This window comes from Delphinapterus leucas, chromosome 11 (genome assembly GCF_059928025.1).
Source record: "Delphinapterus leucas isolate spDelLeu-1000000601 "Yukka" chromosome 11, BTC_Dleu_Yukka2, whole genome shotgun sequence".
Classification (NCBI taxonomy): Eukaryota; Metazoa; Chordata; class Mammalia; order Artiodactyla; family Monodontidae; genus Delphinapterus; species Delphinapterus leucas.
In genome coordinates this window covers 3,401,657-3,419,057 of record NC_143139.1, presented here as the reverse complement: position 1 = coordinate 3,419,057, position 17,401 = coordinate 3,401,657, and the positions used below count along the sequence as shown (strand labels likewise).

At 54.4% G+C, this 17,401-nt stretch overlaps 1 protein-coding gene across 7 annotated transcripts in view; it reads right to left on the bottom strand.

Moving 5' to 3' along the window:
- Positions 1–17,401, bottom strand: part of SLC6A13 (solute carrier family 6 member 13) — a 40,722-nt gene that overhangs the window by 10,571 nt on the left and 12,750 nt on the right. For 4 of the 7 annotated variants that reach the window (XR_002645093.2, XM_022577264.2, XM_022577263.2 and 1 more), the window contains 7 exons: positions 14,400–14,540; positions 10,817–10,901; positions 10,059–10,191; positions 9,081–9,215; positions 3,040–3,143; positions 2,103–2,227; positions 40–545 (listed from right to left, as the gene is read on the bottom strand). Coding sequence is in view for 6 of the 7 variants with exons in the window: in XM_022577264.2 (XP_022432972.1) it covers positions 40–545; positions 2,103–2,227; positions 3,040–3,143; positions 9,081–9,215; positions 10,059–10,191; positions 10,817–10,901; positions 14,400–14,540 (1,229 nt within the window). In the remaining variant the exon portion in view is untranslated. Of the gene's footprint in view, positions 1–39; positions 546–2,102; positions 2,228–3,039; positions 3,144–9,080; positions 9,216–10,058; positions 10,192–10,816; positions 10,902–14,399; positions 14,541–15,620; positions 17,393–17,401 lie in introns of those variants that run through there. The other 3 variants (XM_022577267.2, XM_022577269.2, XM_030761831.2) reach the window with 3 other exon arrangements.

The following is a 17,401-nucleotide window of genomic DNA, read 5'->3' as shown; positions in this document are numbered from 1 at the left end:
ACTCGCCGGGCCCCACCTGCAAGCCGCCCAGCCCCTCACCTCTGTGAGCATGACAAGCCCGACGAGGAAGGAGGTGACAGACACCCCCAGGATGAGGACCTCCCTCCGGTTCTTCTTGCGGAATACACCGGGGTACATGTCCACCAGCGCCGTCACCAGGCTTTCCACGCACACAAACTGGACGAGAGGGCGAAGAATTGGAGGGCAAGCGCCCTCACGAGAAGCTCCATCAACCAGCTGGCGCCTCGCTCCCGGGGCAGCCCTGCCAGCCTCCTGACAGCCCCGGAGCGGACCCACCCTCCAAAGCTCCCTTTGTTCCCGGGCAGGGCATCCGCACCTGACACTCGCCCAGCCCCCAGCTGTTCGCTGCTCACTGCCCCCAGCCCACACACACCACCGTCCCTCGGGCTCTGAGCGGCCACCTCTCAATACCTGGCTATCCAGTCCCAGGAGGACGACCATGAAGAAGAAGCAGCAGGCCCAGAGGGGTGAGAAAGGCAGCATCACCACAGCCCGGGGGTAGGCGATGAAGGCCAGACCAGGGCCTGCGGCGGGGAGAGAGGGACACGGCCCAGTGCCACCCCAAGGTGGGCTTCCCAGTGTGGGACACGGGACAGCGGAAGCCCCAGAGCTACCCCCCTGCACCGTCCCCACCCAGGAGAAGCCACCCAACCCTGACCCGGTCCCCAGTCTCCAAGGCATCGCCCACTGTTTTCTCACTGGCAGCAACAGAACCTAAAGGCTGTGAGTATTCTACAGGATATTGCAAAGAGAAGAGGAAGGGGGTCCGTCACCTGCATTTCTGTAAGTTCTACCTCACATCCTGAGGGTTCACTCTCCAGATCTATTGCCCCCAAACCAGAGCTTTCAAACTTACAAAGAGCTTGGGGGCCAGGCAGGCCGCGGACGCTTGTGAAGCCGCCCCAGTGTAAAAGGAGGGCGCGGCGGGGCCTGACGGACCTGGAGCCATCGCCCCCTTAAGGCAAGTGCTGTGTGGTCTCAGTAAAGTTCCAAAGAAAATACCTCCAAGACTAGATTGGGTCTGGGGCCACCGCCGGCCACCTCTGCTCCCCGAGCCTTTTCTGTCACCCTACAGCAAGTGAGCTGGCGCGAGTTTCAGAATACCCACGACACACATCCTCTCAGACACACTGTTGCCCTCAGCTGGCTCAAACGGCAGGAACAGGTCACATGCCAGCGCCGGGGGTCCTCGATAGGAAGCTTCCTTTGAAAGGAAGGGTATGACCGAGGGACCCGGGACAGTGGTCAGCTCCTCCGCCAGTCTCCCACGCTGCTGGGACCAGCCCCACGCACCAGCGAACACATGGCACCAAGCCTGGCACAGAGCTGTGCTTCGTAAAAGAGAAACACGATCGTTTTTAATAAGAACCAGCGATGTCAGTTTCCCGTTGCTCGGCACCCTGTGTGACGGGAGGAGCTTGTGAACCCCACGATCAAAATCATCTTGTTACAGGTGCAAGTGGGTGGTCCACAGGCGTGGGCGGCGAGCAAGGCAAACACCGGCCGCTTACCCAGATGGGGGATCCGTCTGTGATTTTATTTAAAAGCAAGAGCAGCACCGCGTGGGGGGAAGGCAGGCACTTAAAGGAGGAAACTCCACGTGCCGGGAGTTAACTTACCTCTGAGACACACGTTAAGGGGAACGAGACACGGCAGGATGCAGAACAATGTATAGAGCACGTTATCACTTGGTTGTTACGAGGTGTAAGAGACAGAAACAGCAATACGGACGTGTGTTTGAATGTGTACGTACAGATGTGTGTGTATTCTTTTTCTCATAAAAGCCTAAACTATTTCTGGAAGTAAAACCATGAACCTGGTAACACTGGTTGCTTCCAGGGCGAGGAGCTGGAGGCCAGGGTGCGGGGGACAGTGTTCCCTGCACACCCGTTCGCCTTTAGAAGCTGGAATTGCTGTTTAAGTCCATCCCAGGTCTCCCTGGGACGCAGCCACTGAGAGGTCACCCACAGTGTAGGTGACAATAGGAATGCCTGCAGATCCAGGCGGGCTGGTGAAGGTTCAAACAAAGCTCACAGAGTCCCCTGTCTTAGCCCCACCCCACCCCCCAAAACACCACCCACCTGACTCGGCCACCTCAGAGATGGGCACCCCCTGCTCCTGGGACATGAAGCCCAGGATGGAGAAGATGGCAAACCCGGCCACGAAGCTGGTGCCGCTGTTGAGGAAGCAGAGGGCGATGCAGTCCCTGCAGGCGGGGCGGGGAGGTGGGGACAGGAGGGTCAGAGGGGCAGCCAGTGCCTCAGGCCGGGACGCAGGAACCCCAGGTGACGCCGCCGGCCTGGCAGGGGCAGAGGGAACCCAAGGGGCTGGTTCTGTCCCCCCAACTCCATGGGCTCAGACTTGGACTAAACCCACGGTCATCCTGCAAGAATGAGACCCTAAGGAAGTAACAGAATCTAAACATTACCCATGGCCACACAGCTCCCCTTTCCCGTCACGCTGCCACTGCGCCTCCTGGGACACTACCCCTGTGACCCCGCGCATGCCGGTACGTTAATGGAGAGGAGAGGGGCACGGAGAACCCAAGCAACAGGTGCTCTGTACTCACCTAAATTCAATTTTGAAATGCATGATGTGATTTTGTTTAGCTAATACTAAAATTGGCTTAAATTCTCTGACATGAGCCAGGTGGGCCCGAGGGAACCACAGGGAGGGGATTCAGTGTTTGCTGGGGCGCAGGTACAGAGCACACGGGACCAGGCTCTGTATGATGTCACTCCCGAGCTGGGTTGCTTGCACACCTGTGCCCACTGCCCTCTACATTAGCCCCAGGCTGGGCCCTGCTGGGGGTTCCCGGCCACCCATCACCGTCCCGTCCTGGGGGAAGCAATCCCTCGCCCGTGCTGCCACTGGCTCCTCTCACCACCTGGCAGCCCTGGGGGTTGGAAAATGGCGTGAAGGCAGGTGGGGCGTAGGGAAATCCACGAGCTGGTGCACCCTCAAAATCTCCCCTGATCTAGTGCCCTGATAGGCACTCAGGCCCTGCCCCCGGCTCACCTGTAGCAGTTGTTGTGGTACTTGTTGTAGCTGCCCAGGGCCGTCAGGCACCCTAGGCAGATGGCAAAGGAGAAGAAGATCTGGGTGCCTGCGTCCATCCACACCTACGCAGGGAAAAGACAAGAAAGCTGTGCCTCAGGGGAGCCAGGCTGTCTGGGGTCCAGGGACCACACAGGCCTACAGCCAAGCCAGGCAAAGGGTGGCAGACCCCTGCCCTCAGCCCACGCAGGCAGCCCCACGGCCATGCTATTCTGATGCGCTCGACTTCCCGGGCCCCTAGACGGAGTTTCTCGGGCACCCCCAGGATGGCACGGGCATCAAGCATTGGAGAAAGACTAAAGGACCCACGATGGAGGCCGACGAGCTGGTGCTCTAGAACCAAGTGAGGCCTGGCCCGTCTTTTCTATAATGGAAACAAAGCCCAGGGCTCTACCTCCACTTCCTCCCACCCCAGGTCCCCCTGGCAGTGTGCCGAGATTGGAAGGATCCCAGCGACAGGCTTTGCGGGGATGTGGGTCCTTTGCATCGGTGCCTTCACGGGCACGTAGCTTTGCCCCTCGCGCCTCAACATCGTCTGCAGAACGGGAAGAGCGGGCCTCAGGTCACAAGGAGCCAAGAGGACGAACAGAAGCCATCTGTAAAGAGCCTCGTGCTCCCTGGGGGAAGACAGCTCTCCAGCTAAACATAGGGTATGGCTGGTCTTGTTATTATCTCAGCTGGCTGGCCCAGCCTGTGCATGTTATGATTTAGATTTAACAGCTAGAATAACATCCCAGAGAGAAAGAAGATCAAGGAGAACAGGACTTGCGGCGCTGCAGACCCACAGGAGGTGGGGTCCTGCGGCCACAGACCCTCCCCGGGCACCTCCTGCCTTCAGGGGACCTGAGCACCAAACCGTGGCCGCGGACATCGCCAGGCTGGTGTCCTAACACTTTTGGGTCCGCATTTCTTGTCTCATGTCCGCCCTCCTCGTTAGCCCCCAAACAGGCCCCAGCTCTCCTTCCACTAAAATCGGGCTCGCAGGGCCCACGGGCACCAAAGCCTCAGCTGCTTCTGTGTACAGCTCCCCGGCCCCTACCTGTTCCCTCCCCACACCCCTAACCGTCGTGACCACCCCTTACCTCCCTCCTCTCTCACCACTCACCCCCCCAAATGCCCACTCTCCTTGGCATTGCGGTGCGTCTGAGGGAACCCGTGCCAGCTGACAGCATCAGAACGCAGACTCCTCAGCCAGCATCCCCGGGTGAGACCCTGAACTAGGCCTAGAGGAGAACCCGGAAACCTGTATTGTTTCAAAGCTTCCTGGGCGACCCTAATGACCAGTCAGATGTGGGGATCCCTGCCTTCCAGCCCCCGAGAACTGGCATCCACCCGGGCACTCTTTCCTCCTGCTCTCCCTCCTCTTCTGCAGGGATGAGGACAGAGCGGGAAAGAGGGTGAGGACAGGGGGAGACTGTCTCTAACCTTCTGCCCCTCCTGCCCACAGGGACCCCCATCCCCAGGCTATCAGGGAGGCAGGAGCTGCCACCAGGGACAGGGTGTCTGGGGCAGGAAGCACAGAGGAAGACCCCAAGGGAGGAGCCAGGGCCAGCAAGGAAATAGGCAAGGTCGAAAACACCAAGGGGAGCTTCTTTAAACCTCAGGAAAAATGATCATGGGGAAAGGAGAGGGGGTCTTGGAATTTATTTCAGAAGCTGGAGAAAGAAAGGGTGGGAATGAAAGGAGAGAAGCCGAGGACAGGCCACAAAACTCCGAGGATGCCCCGGGCCGAGGACGTGCCTCGGGGAGCCTGGCTGTTCCTTTGCAACGTCTCAAATCCTATCCTCTTCTAAACCTGCCCCAGACTCTGCGAGGAGAGTCCTCCCAGGAAGACCCAGTGGCCTCTGGTCTGAAGGTCACTGTTCCTTTTTGTTCATTATCACAGCCCCAAGCGCGGGTTGCTGTGGCAAGAGGTTCTGAGGTTGTACAGGAAGGATCCCGCCAGGCTGGGATGGAGGGCCAGGGAGGTGTCTCCAGGCCGGTTATCCAGGCCGCAGCCCCGGACCTGCCCAGCCTCGGGCCCCCGAGGCCTACTCCCCGTGCCTGGCGGGGCCCAGGCTGCAGCCTGACCCGCCGTCCATGCAGGAAACTCTGTTCCCTTGGAGATGTTCCGTGGCTGCGCACGTGCAGATCCCACGGTTAGGAAGTGTTGCAGACTTGGGCTTGGGAAGAAGAAACAAGAAAAACTGTGACTTGGCAGGTCACCTCGCCCGGAGGGGGAGAGACTAAGACCGAGTTGGGAGGAGAGGTTGAGGAGAACGGAGGAAAAGGCAGCAGGAGGCCTGAGAGCTCAGAGTGCGGGGCTCAGACTGGCTGGAGGCTGGCGAGCCGGCTCCGCGCAGCTGCTCCTGGCCAGCCTGCTGCGGCGGGAGAGCCGCGGGGCCGCGGGAAGGGCCGGAGGACAGCAGGGCAAGCCATTCTCTACCCACCACAGGCGACCTGCCACGTGCCCCGTCCGGGAGCCCTGGTTTCGGGAACAAAGCTCCAGGGTGTGTTTGGCTGGCGCAGAAGACTGCCCGACAATACAAGCGAAAAACGCTTCAGGGAGTGTGGGCTAAAGAGAGGTCTTGGAGGGGCGACAGAGGAAGAGAGAATTTCTAGAAGATCCAGGAAAGATGTTTTCAACCTGAGTCCAACCCCAAGGACTATTACATTTTCTATTTTCAGGAAGGCAATCGTATGTAAGCCTGGGCTTTGGAGTCAAACTGAACTGAGTTCAGTTCCTAACTCTGTTAATAACTAGCTGTGTGATCTTAGGCAAATCACTTAACCTCTCTAAACCTCACTTTTCTCATCAGGAAAATGGGTAAAATAACAAGTAAAATAACAAATGGGTATATTAAGAAATAGAATGGGTAAAATAACAAATAAAATAATGTATGTAAAATGCCTAACACATAAAGAAATATTAGTTCCCTATCCCACTTCAGAATTAATTCTAGAATAATAAAAATCAGCCCTTAAAACTAAGCATTCATATTCTTTGGGAAATGTATATCATGGTGATTAAGGCAGAAGACCCCCAAAAGATGACTTGGGATGAAACCCAAGCTCCCCCTCCACGCTTGTTTCGTAGTTTGGGGCAAATTTCTTAACTTTTCTAAGCTCCAATTTCTTCATCTGTAAAATGAGGCTACACCTAACTCGTGGGATTAGTGTGAGGTCTAAACTGTCTTGTGCACCTAGGGAAGGGCCTGGCAGACAGTAAGCACATAATACACGTGTCAGCTATTGGCCTATTTGTCGTTGCTGTTATTTTAAAGAAGCAACTCACCTTCCAGTAATAATAAGGTCCCGTAGGTTTCAATGCACGACATCAAAATGAAAAGACTCGTTCTAATCAATGGCTCCAACCTCCTTCCCTAAATAAACCCTTCCTTAGAGAGCTTAAGGTAGAGGTTTCAGGTGTTCAACAAGGACTCTCCAGACACCCCGTCCCCAGCCCCTGTCCTTATTGATCTACCAAAGTGCAATGGAACAAAGGGTCAGGGTGAGGGAAAGAAAAAGCTCCAGGACCCAGCACACGCTGCACCAGCGGAGTCTCCCAGGGCCGCTCCCCAGTGGGAAAGAGATGGTGCTGGGGGGGCCGGGAGAGGCAGCAATCCCCCACCGCACAGCGGCCTGGCCAATGAGATAAACTCAGCAGTGTCTCCGCCTGGCTTCCGCTCCAGGCCGAGAGCTTGGCCGAGAGAGGCGCTCTGGTCTTGGTGCTGCAGGAATTTTGCAGCTTTCTCAAGTGCCAGGCAAATGCAGGTTGGCATTGGCACACTTCCTGGGGAGCGCCAGCTACTTCCCCTTAGGGCTCTGGCGGGGGGCATCCCGCCCTGCAGAGGCTGCTCTGCTCACTGACAGAAAGGTGGGCTTCAGCAGGAGGCCAGGACCAGCCGTTAGTAAGTCTGCTCGGAAGCTCAGGACCAAGCCTGGCTCTTGGAACGTCTCCCTCCCTGGGCTCAGAGGATTCTGAAGGCATCGCTCCCTGCACAGCCTGCAGCTGCCCAGGTTGGAAGGATGGTGTCCTGGAGAGAAGCCTGAAAGAGGTCTTATTCCCTGCAGTAACCCAGAAACAGAATTACGGCCTTTTAACTCTCAGACTTGAAGGCGCTCTGGTCCACCTTCTTCATATTTGCCAGCAGCTATTACGTAGCAAACGTTACACCTAGAACATACCTGGCACAAAACGGACGCTCAATAAATCTTTGCTGAATGAATGAGCTGCGAGAAAAACAAAGACGAGCAGACAGGACTTTGCCTTCAAGAGACCGTAAAACCTGTGGGACTTGTCATCATGCAGACCTGGATTCCAGGTGCAGGTGTGCGGACGGAAAGTTCTTTAAGCTCTCTAGGCCTTAATTTCCTGTCTATAAGATGGGGATACCTCATTGGTCAGCGGTGAGGATTAGCTGAAATAATGCATGTGACCCTCTTAACGATGCCAGGGCCATAGCGGGCGCTCAGCAGTTGTTAGCTAAAAAGCTGGTCAGGACAAACAGAGCGTCGATCACAGAAGCCATAGGTCAGTTCCAGAGATGCTGGACCCTCTCTCCCTTTCTTCTTTCATTCCACCTGCCTGTCTCCCAGCCTGATCTCCAGGAAAAGGCGGCTTGCGGCTCAGCCACCGGTTCACACCGCTGCCCCAGAACCGCAGCGGCTCCCTCCTGCGTGAGGGATCCAAGCCGAACCCACACCCGGCCTCCGAGGCCTCGCCCGGCTCTGCTGCCCCGCAACCTCCTGCTTGCTGCCTGCCTTCCACCACGGCAATTTGGGTCCCGGCCTGCCGTTCCTTCCACGTGACCTTGGGCCCTGTTTGCTCATCTGTGCAGCGAGAAGTTTGCAGAGATGACGTTGGGGGTTTTCTAGCTTCAGCAGCTGCGTTTCTACAGTTTGGCTCCGAGGCCCGACTGCAGCCCTTGGGTCCACGGGGAGACGAGGTGGCTGCCCGTGTCTCTATCTGTCTCAGAAACGGGGGCAGGAGGGTGTGGGGAAAGAGCCCGGGCCGAGGCTGGGGAGGCTTCCGGGCTCGAGTGGTCTGCTGCTTCTGGGAGCCCTGGCAGCCGCAGGACTCAGGATGGAAGAGCTCGTAATTCATCCGGGGGTGCTGGGAGGCTTGAGAAGAGCCACCCCAAATTCTGCACAAGGGGAGCCACTGCCTTCGTGGGAACGGTCCCCGCCTTGGAGGGAGCTGGGGGGCTGTTCCCTCCTCTGTTGCCCCCTCTCACCTCTCAGCAGTGACAGTGCCGCTGCTTTACTATAAAAACGTACAAAAAGCCGTTCGATTTCTGGTTTGCTCTGAGCTGGGCGTCCCTTTCAGGGGCACAGCCCTTCCAGCCCAGGAGGAGGCCCCGGGAGGTGACCTCTGTCAGGGAAGCGGGCTCAGGCCACAGCTGGGCCGGGCGGGGCTCTGGGCTGTGCTCACCCACGGCCTCTCCACCCTCGGCCCCCTCCTGGCTTTGCTGGCCTTCAAAACGGCTGCCAAACAGAAGACGAGATCCCGGCAGAGGCTTCTCAGTACAGGCCCTGCCGTCCACACCCTCGGTCAGCAGACACCCCCCCTCCCGGAGGGTGGACCCTGAAGGAAGGGCCGGGGGGGAAGGGCCGGGGGCCTCTGGACAGCACACAGGAAACTCAGCACCACCAGCCAGCTGGCCCTGGGAGGCGCTGGGGGCCGTGGCCAGGAGCAGGCCTTGTGGGCAGAGGGCGGGACAGAGGGGCCAGTGGAGGGTCAGGAGAGAGAGAGGCTGCTCGAAATGAAAGGAGACACCCAGAGGGGATGGGAGGTAGTGGAAGGGGAGAGCCTGGGGGAAAGGCTGTTAGGACGCATTTACAGCCCCCCAGAAACACTACAAAACACCACGAGGGCCTCAGGGCCCCTGGGTTCCCTGGCAGCTGTGAACCCAGGAGGGGGAGATGCGTGGAGACACCCCCCCTCAGCGTGGATGCCTGGGGTTGTCCAGGAGCAGAGATGCCCAGCTGAGCACAGGGACGGCCCTGTCTGTGTGTCTTACCTGGGGGTCCCATAGACGCGTGAGGTTTGGGTACAGGTAAAACTGAATTCCTTGGGCGGCCCCAGGCAGCGTCACCCCTCGAATCAACAGGACCACCAGCATGAGGTAAGGGAAGGTGGCTGTGAAGTATACCACCTGGCCAAGGGGCAGAGGAGAAGGTAAGGAACTGGGGCAGCCAGCAGTGGGGGGACGGGGAGGGGGCAGGGGGAGGAGCCGCCAAGCCCACGGCAGAGGTCACCAGCTCACCTTCTGCGCCTTCCCGCTCCCCCCACAGCTGCTCAGTCCTCAGCCTTCAGCCCTCCCCCCTCCCTCCGTCTCCCTGACACACACCCAGCAAACATCTGCTGAGTGACTGAGCGAACTTAGGCATGCTCCCAACAAGTTTAGAACAGTGGCAAGGGTCGTCGGGGACAAAAAGCTCTGTCACACATGACCCCTGTCCCCACAGAGCTCACAAGCTTAGCACAACCGGGCAGCCAGCTTAGGAGGGAAGCCTGGTCAGAGGCCGCCAGGGCAGGAGTCCAGGAGAACTCGGGATGCCCTCATGCACTCCAGGGCAACGAGTCTCCCCAGGGTCTCGGGGTGGCTGACAGTCATGTTGAGATTAATAGTCATGATGGAATTGCTTTCCCAAAGAACAGCTGTATGAAACGGGGAGCCGTGAACCGTGTTCGGTTTGCGATGTGCCCATACGCATGGTGCATTCCAAGATCAGATTCCTCCCCACGTGTCCCTCCTGCCTCTCTCTCTCTGTCCTCTCTCTCTCTCCCCTATTCCAGTTCCCCAAATACCAGAAGGACATACCATTGAATCCAGGAAAGGCACAGAATCAAGGAAGAGAGACATGTGAACTCTTCGTGGGGTCATTCCCTCCCATCCCCGACGAGGTACAACTTGGGGAACCCCTGGGTGGCTGAGGCCCCCGGGGGAGCAGGGTGGCCCAGGGAAGGGAGGGGCCTGGGGCCCTCGAACACAGACCTTGCCCGTGGACTTGACCCCCTTCCAGATGCAGAAGTAGCAGATGACCCAGGCAAGCAGGAGGCACAGGGCCAGCTCCCAGCGCAGGGCCCCCAGGTGCTGGATGCCGTCCGAGATCTTCAGGACCCGCCTCCTGGGGAGAGAAGGGTGAGCGACTGCACCTGTGCCGCTGGCCTCAGCTCGTCCGGGCAGCGGAGCCGGGCCTCCGGCTCTGGTCCGAAGGCTTGTCGGCTCCTTCACTCTGATCCATGAGGCTCTGCTTTGCCCAGAGATGGGAGTAGACAGAGAGAAGGCAAAGACAAACTGTTCCCAGGTGGGTTTGCTCTGGCAGGCTGAGGACCAGTTTAACCCAGAGAAGGGGGTGCGAACCCGTATTTTCTCAACCGGAGGGTTAGGATGCTTTGATATGAGGAACCATGTCTTCGGTGAATGCCAATATTTCGGGGAGGGGCAGTAGAAGCAACACACATGCAGCCACAGGGGAGGGCGGACCCACATGGCGGGCGGGGGTGGGGTGGGGTGGGGGCGGGGGGTGGGGGGTGGGGCAGGGTGGGGGTGGGGAGTGGGGGCGAGGAGAGCCTCTGGAAGAGTCCTGCCCTAACCACAAATACAGGCACGGCAGGAAAAAGCCACTCGGGTGACGGCGCCACCAAAGGAGGAGGCAGAATCTCGTCCCCTGCAGCCCGTGGGGTCCCCAGCCCCGCGCCCGTCTAATGGACACGCCACCCACACTGCGATGGGGCAGGGGCCTCACTTACTCCCAGAACTCGATGACGGGAGAGGTGGCGTTCTCAGAGCTCACGTTCACGGAGCTGCTGGCCCTCTGGAACTCCACGCAGTGCTCTGCCGGGGGTCCAGGGCGGGGCGGGGAGCGAGAGAAACATCACTGGCCAGTATGTAACATGAGCAGAGAGTGGGGCGAAATTTCAGGAGACTGGGAAGCACGGTATCTGGGCTGAAGGTGCCTAAACAAAACAGCCTCATAATAAAACACAAAACGAAACACATAATGACCTCAACAAAGCCACTGCACCCTCTCCCACTTCTCCGGGGTGGAGCCGGGGTGGGGGTGGGTGGGTGTAGCACATTCTCATTAAAGCACCATCAGGCGGCCTCAGGAAAGATGCTTTGCACGCCATCAGCTTCAAACATACGAATATTTCTGGGCCACTGTCCTGTAGAGAGTGGCCTTTGAGGAACAATAAGGATGCCTTCTGGGGAAGTGATGTAGCTGACGGCTAAGAGCACAGGTACAGATCAGAAGACTTTGGCTTGAATCCCTGCCCCCCTCCGGTTATTCACTGTGTGGCTTTCTAAGCCTCACTTCTGTGGTCTCTAAATGTACACGAGGGGACTTCCCTGGTGGTGCAGTGATTGGGAATCCGCCTGCCAATGCAGGGGACGTGGGTGCCATCCCCGGTCTGGGAAGATCCCACATGCCGTGGAGCAACTAAGCCCGTGCGCCACAACTAATGAGCCTGTGCTCTAGAGCCCGCGAGCCACAACTACTGAGCCCATGCACCTAGAGCCTGTGCTCTGCAGCAAGAGAAGCCACCGCAGTGAGAAGCCCGAGCACCGAAACGACGACCCAACGTAGCCAAATATAAATAAATAAATAAATTTAAATGAATAAATGTACATGAGAAGATCCCAGTGTTGACTGATAGCGGAGACTGCCCGGCACTCCATAAATAGTGGCTCTTAATTACCCATCTACGACTATGGACTTTTCACAAAGTGGTCACACTCTTCTTTACATTTTATTAGGACGGTAATCCTGGGAAGCATCAATAAAGACAGACAGCGTCCCCCGCTGTGCACACACGAAAGCTGATCTTCTTAGAAATGGCCCAGCATCGCTTGTCTGTGATGACATGAAGGCTGGGATCCAGCTCAGCAAATTGTGTATGTTCCACCTTCAGAAAATCTGGGATCCGACCCTTCCCGTTACAGGTGTGACCACCAGTCTGGTGCAGGTCACCACGGCTCCCAGCTCCCTGATGGGCCCAGTTTCTGCTCTTGCCTCCAGAGTCAAATCTCCAGAGAGCAGCCAGAGAGGCTTTGCTCAAACTTCAGTCATGTCGTGGCTCTATGTCTTGTCCCAGGTCAGAAACCTCCAAAGGGTTTCCCATCGCACCCAGAGAAAGGCCCAGACCTCATCATCGCCCTCAAGGCCCCATTCAATCCACCCCTCTCCTACTGCCCCACCCCCGCTCACCTGCCCTGCTGCCCCCTGGATGCCACCCCACTTCTGCACTGCTGCTTCTCCTACCTAGTATCTGCCTCCACACGCCCTCCTCCTTCAGAGCATGACCCAGCGTCACCTTCTTAGAGATGCCTTCCCCGATGACCCTATTTAAAATTACACCCCACCCCTAAGATTCCCAGTCTCTCCTCCCCGTTTAGTGCATGTGCCTCCCCATGCAGTGCCTCTAGCATGACACATGGGATGCACTGATTTTGTTTCTGGTCTGTCTTCTGCCACTAGAATGAAAGCCACGAGGGTAGGAGCTCTATTTCTGCACCTTGCATGTCCCCGGTACTTGGAACAGAGCCTGGGGTAGAGCCAGGGCTCCACACACATCTGCCGAACCACGGGATATTAGCAGAGCCCTCTCTCCTCCAAACCAAGTCACTTTCCTTGAAGCCTCAGCACACCCAAAAGGGCTGTTTCTTCCGGACAGGATGGGATGTCCTGTACTACTCAAGATACTAGGCTCCGAGGACTCCAGACTCACCAGGAGAAATGCCCAAAATGTCATGGAGCCAAAGCCCTGGATATTGAATTTGCCTCAGAGGTGCTCCCCCTGCCAAGTCAGCCAGAAGCACACAGGCCTGATGATGGCCTGAGGCCAAGCCCCTGGGCACCAGAAAGGCAGAAACTTTCTATAAGAGGAACCGCACTGAGACCTGGATAAAATCCCCATCTGAGAAGCTGGCTGTCAGGGCGGATTTTAGTGCACAGAGAAGAAAGAAAGAGAGAGACAGAGAGAGAGAGAGACGAGGGAGGGAGGGAAGAAGGAAGGAAGGGAGGAAGGAAAGAAGGGGGAAGGAAGAAAAAACACATAATAAAGAGAATATTAGAATAAAACAGATTTTAAAAACTTGATTCATTCCATGAATATTTTTTGAGAGCTCATGATGCTAAGTGCAAAAGGTGTAGAGATGAAGACACCATTTTTGCCCTCAAGATCTTGCAACAAACAGAGGAAAACCGGGGTGAGTGCCACAGTCAAGGGCCGCAGCCCGTGTAGGTACTAGCAGACGCACTCAAGAAGAACCTAGCAGATCCTGGGGTGTCAGGGGCGGTACCTCCAAGATCTGACTTTTCACTTGACAAGTAGTGGGACAAAGTGGTGACAAGGGAATGAAAGCCTGGAGAGGCAGCATAAAATATGAGGGCAAGGGGGCCTTGAACACCAGGATAAACGTGCAAAACCACTTCCCTGGCAAGTGAGTAAAAGATTCACACTCTAGCTCAGAACTGAGTAACTTATCTGAACAAGAAAAAGTCCATCATGGCACAGGTAGGGCCTCACTGACAGGCATGAGAGGTGTTTGGACATTGGGAGCAGGACAGTGTCCCCCTGCGCGGTCCAATAGGGCAGTGACAGCCACGTGTGGCTATTTACATTAAATTAATTTAAATTAAATAAAAACTTTAAAATTCAGGTCCTCACACGCACTAGCCATGTTTCAAGTACTCGACAGCATGTGTAGCCAGTGGCTACCGTATCAGAGAGTACAAAGCACATTTCACCACCACAGGTAGTTCTTTTGGAAAGCACTACCCTAGAAATTTTTAATTTGTATTTTTAATTTAACATTTTCTTTCAATTCATTAGACTTAGTAGTTCTATCGCCATAGAGGCTCTTGTCTTAAAAGAAAATCATAGGAGAAAATTAATTGCTATGGTAAATTATATTGATGCCATACAAAACAGCTTATCCCTGGTTAAATCCACATGACTTGGGAGTTGGAAAGGCCTAACATAGTATCAGAAAGAAGACATGAAGAATAAATAAATGATAAAACAATATATCCATATATCAAACCAACCACGTTTCAAATCAAAATCCATAAAGGGCTAAACTGCACAAAAAGAAGTCAGTTCTATCTTCTTAATAACATTGATTGAACACATGAATTTTTTTGAAAATATCTGTGATATTTTTCCGGTGACGCTGGTGGACTCTCGCTCTTATCTTTGACATAAGACCTCTGTCACCTCCTTGGCAGATTTCTAGCATGTCCCAGGTGAAGGATGGGGCCTGGGGACCAGGATATGGGGACAATCCCTCTCCTGGTCACCGCAGCAGAGCAGGTGGAGGTGACCTCACCTGTGTTCCAGTCGTGGCGGCAGCTCCCCCAGGGCAGGTCGATGGTGAAGCTGCTGAAGAGGTAGAAGAGGGCCCAGGCCAGGACGATGATGTAGTAGATGTTGAGGAGGATGACAATGGTCTGGGAGGCATAGCCGATACCTGGGTGGAGGCACACGGGGCTGGGGACACGGGGCAGGTTTCTGGCTCCGCCCACCCCTGCTCAGGAGAGGGTCTGTGCTCCCCTGTGAGTGTCCTGAGACACGGGGTATGGGGTCTGGGCTCCTGGCTCGCTGCCCCCTCCCGTCGTGCAGCCCCCCCAGGCCAGGCCGGGCTTCCTCCCATCTCCTGCTGCCCTGCCCCGCTGCCTGTACGCTTTCATCTGTATGCTGCAAGCTCACGGATTCTAAGCTATCTTACAAATGTATAAGGCTAACTCCGAGATTCCAATAGCTAATAATGTTCCCTGGAATTCGTCTGATATATTTCTGAAATGTAAAAACATGCGTTAAGGGAATTCCCTGGTGGCGCAGTGGTTAAGAATCCGCCTGCCAACTCAGGGGACACGGGTGCGAGCCCTGGTCCGGGAAGATCCCACATGCCGCAGAGCAACTAAGCCCGTGCGCCACAACTACTGAGCCTGCGCTCTAGAGCCTGCAAACTGAGCCCGCGAACCACAACTACTGAAGCCCACGCGCCTAGAGCCCGTGCTTCACAACAAGAGAAGCCACTGCAATGAGAAGCCCGTGCACCGCAACGAGGAGTAGTCCCCACTCGCTGCAACTAGAGAAAGCCCGCATGCAGCAACGGAGACCCAATGCAGCCAAAAACTAAAACTAAAAAAAAAAAAAACACGCGTTAAAAGCAGGAAGAGACAGTTCACAGAGGAGCACACACACACAGGCAATGAATATCCTCACAACACACTCATCCTCCCTAATAATCGTAGGTGTGCAAAATGATGAGCTACCATTCTGCATCTGCAACACTAGTGAACATGTTTACAAACGATATAACTCAGTGATTTCCAAACTTGTCCACATAGTAGTAGAACTACCTGGGAATACTTTAAAGATTCCAAAGCCCAGAGCAGACCCCAGACCAATTTAATAACAATCTCTGGGGGTGGGGTACAGGCCTCAGGATGTTTGGAAGGTCCTGGGGTGACTCCAGTGTGCAGACAAGTTTGGAAACCAGGGATATAACTCAGAGCTGTTAAAGGTACGGAGGAAAGATGCTTACTCAAGTCCGGTGATGTGTACGTCAGCATAACCCTTCCATAGAACAACTTAATAAGCATGGTCAAGGGACATCAACTTGGTTGTCCATTTGATCCAGTGATCGTAATCCTGAGAATTTATCCCAAGGAAATAACTCCAAAAAAGGGGGGTAACGGCTACCTCTACAAAGATACACGATAGCAGAATATCAATTTATCAGGGATGGAAAATAAGCAAAAAGCCCAGAACAGAGAGTCGTTAAGCCAATTATGATATATCCCCTTGATGGAAGTTCATGCAATCACATGACTGTTGTGTAAGAAATGGAAAATAACACTAACTAAAAAACAGAGGGACTTCCCTGGCTGTCCAGTGATTAAGACTCTGCGCTCCCAGTGCTGGGGAGGGTTCAATCCCTGGTCGGGGAACTAAGATCCCACTTGCCACACGGCGTGGCCAAAAAAAACACAAAAACGACAGAAACAGAAACTGTGTATATTTCATATTAATAGATATGTAAACTTTATATAGAGAGAAAGAAATAATGAAGTAAATCTCTCCAAACTGGAAAAAACCCAAATGTTCTTCAGTGGGTGAATGGTTAAGTAAACCATAGGACAACCATCCACACCATGGAATACTGCTCAGTAATAAAAAGGAATGAACTATTGATACAAGAGCAATCTGGATGGATCTCAAGGGCATCATGCCGAGTGAAAAAGCCAGTCTCAAAAGGTCACATACTATATGATTCCATTTATGTAACATTCCCCAAATGACAAAATTATAGAGATAGAGAGAAGTTAGTGGCTGTCAGAGGTTATAGGGGTGGGGAGGGGAAGGGTTAGTGTGACTACGAAGGGGCAGCAGGATGGAGATCTCCGTGGTCTTGGAACAGCGGTGGTGTTTGCACGAATCAACACAAGTGATAGAATTACACAGAATTATACGCGCACACACACACACACACACACACACAAGCAAGTGCATGGAAACGGGTGCGATCTGAGTAAGGTCTGCGGATTGTACCAATGTCCATTCCCAGGTTTTGATATTGTCCTATATAAGATTTTTACCATTGAGGAAAATGAAAATGTCACTGGGTGAAATGTACACGTGACCTCTCTGGGCTACTTTTGCAACTTTCTGTGAACATATAATTGTTTCAAAATGGAATCTTAAAGAAAATCCTATATAGAGAGAAATATTGAAATAAAACATCCTAAGTTTTAAATAGCTATTGTGTCAAGATGGTAGAATTAAAAAAAATTTTTTTAACATCTTTATTGGAGTATAATTGCTTGACAATGGTATGTTAGTTTCTGCTTTATAACAAGTTGAATCAGCTATACGTATACATATATCCCCATATCTCCACCCTCTTGCGTCTCCCTCCCACCCTCCCTATCCCACCCCTCTAGGTGGTCACAAAGCACCGAGCTGATCTCCCTGTGCTATGTAAACATTTTATCTATTTATTTATTTGGCCACGCCACGCAGCTTGTGGGATCTTAGTTCCTCCACCAGGGATTGAACCTGGGCCCCTGGCAGCGAAAGCACAGAGTCCTAACCAGTGGACCGCCAGAGAATTCCAAAGATGGTAGAATTATTATTTTTTTCTCATTAAAATTCTCTTTTTAGGGAATTCTCTGGCAGTAATTCAGTCTTGGGCCCACGGTGGAAGGTTTAACATAAAGACACAGCGTCTTATCTGTATCAGCACTGCTGATAAACCACCCAGTTATTCCAAACAAGGTTTATAACCACTAGTGCAGAGACTCTGGAGTCGGGCGCAGAGCTACT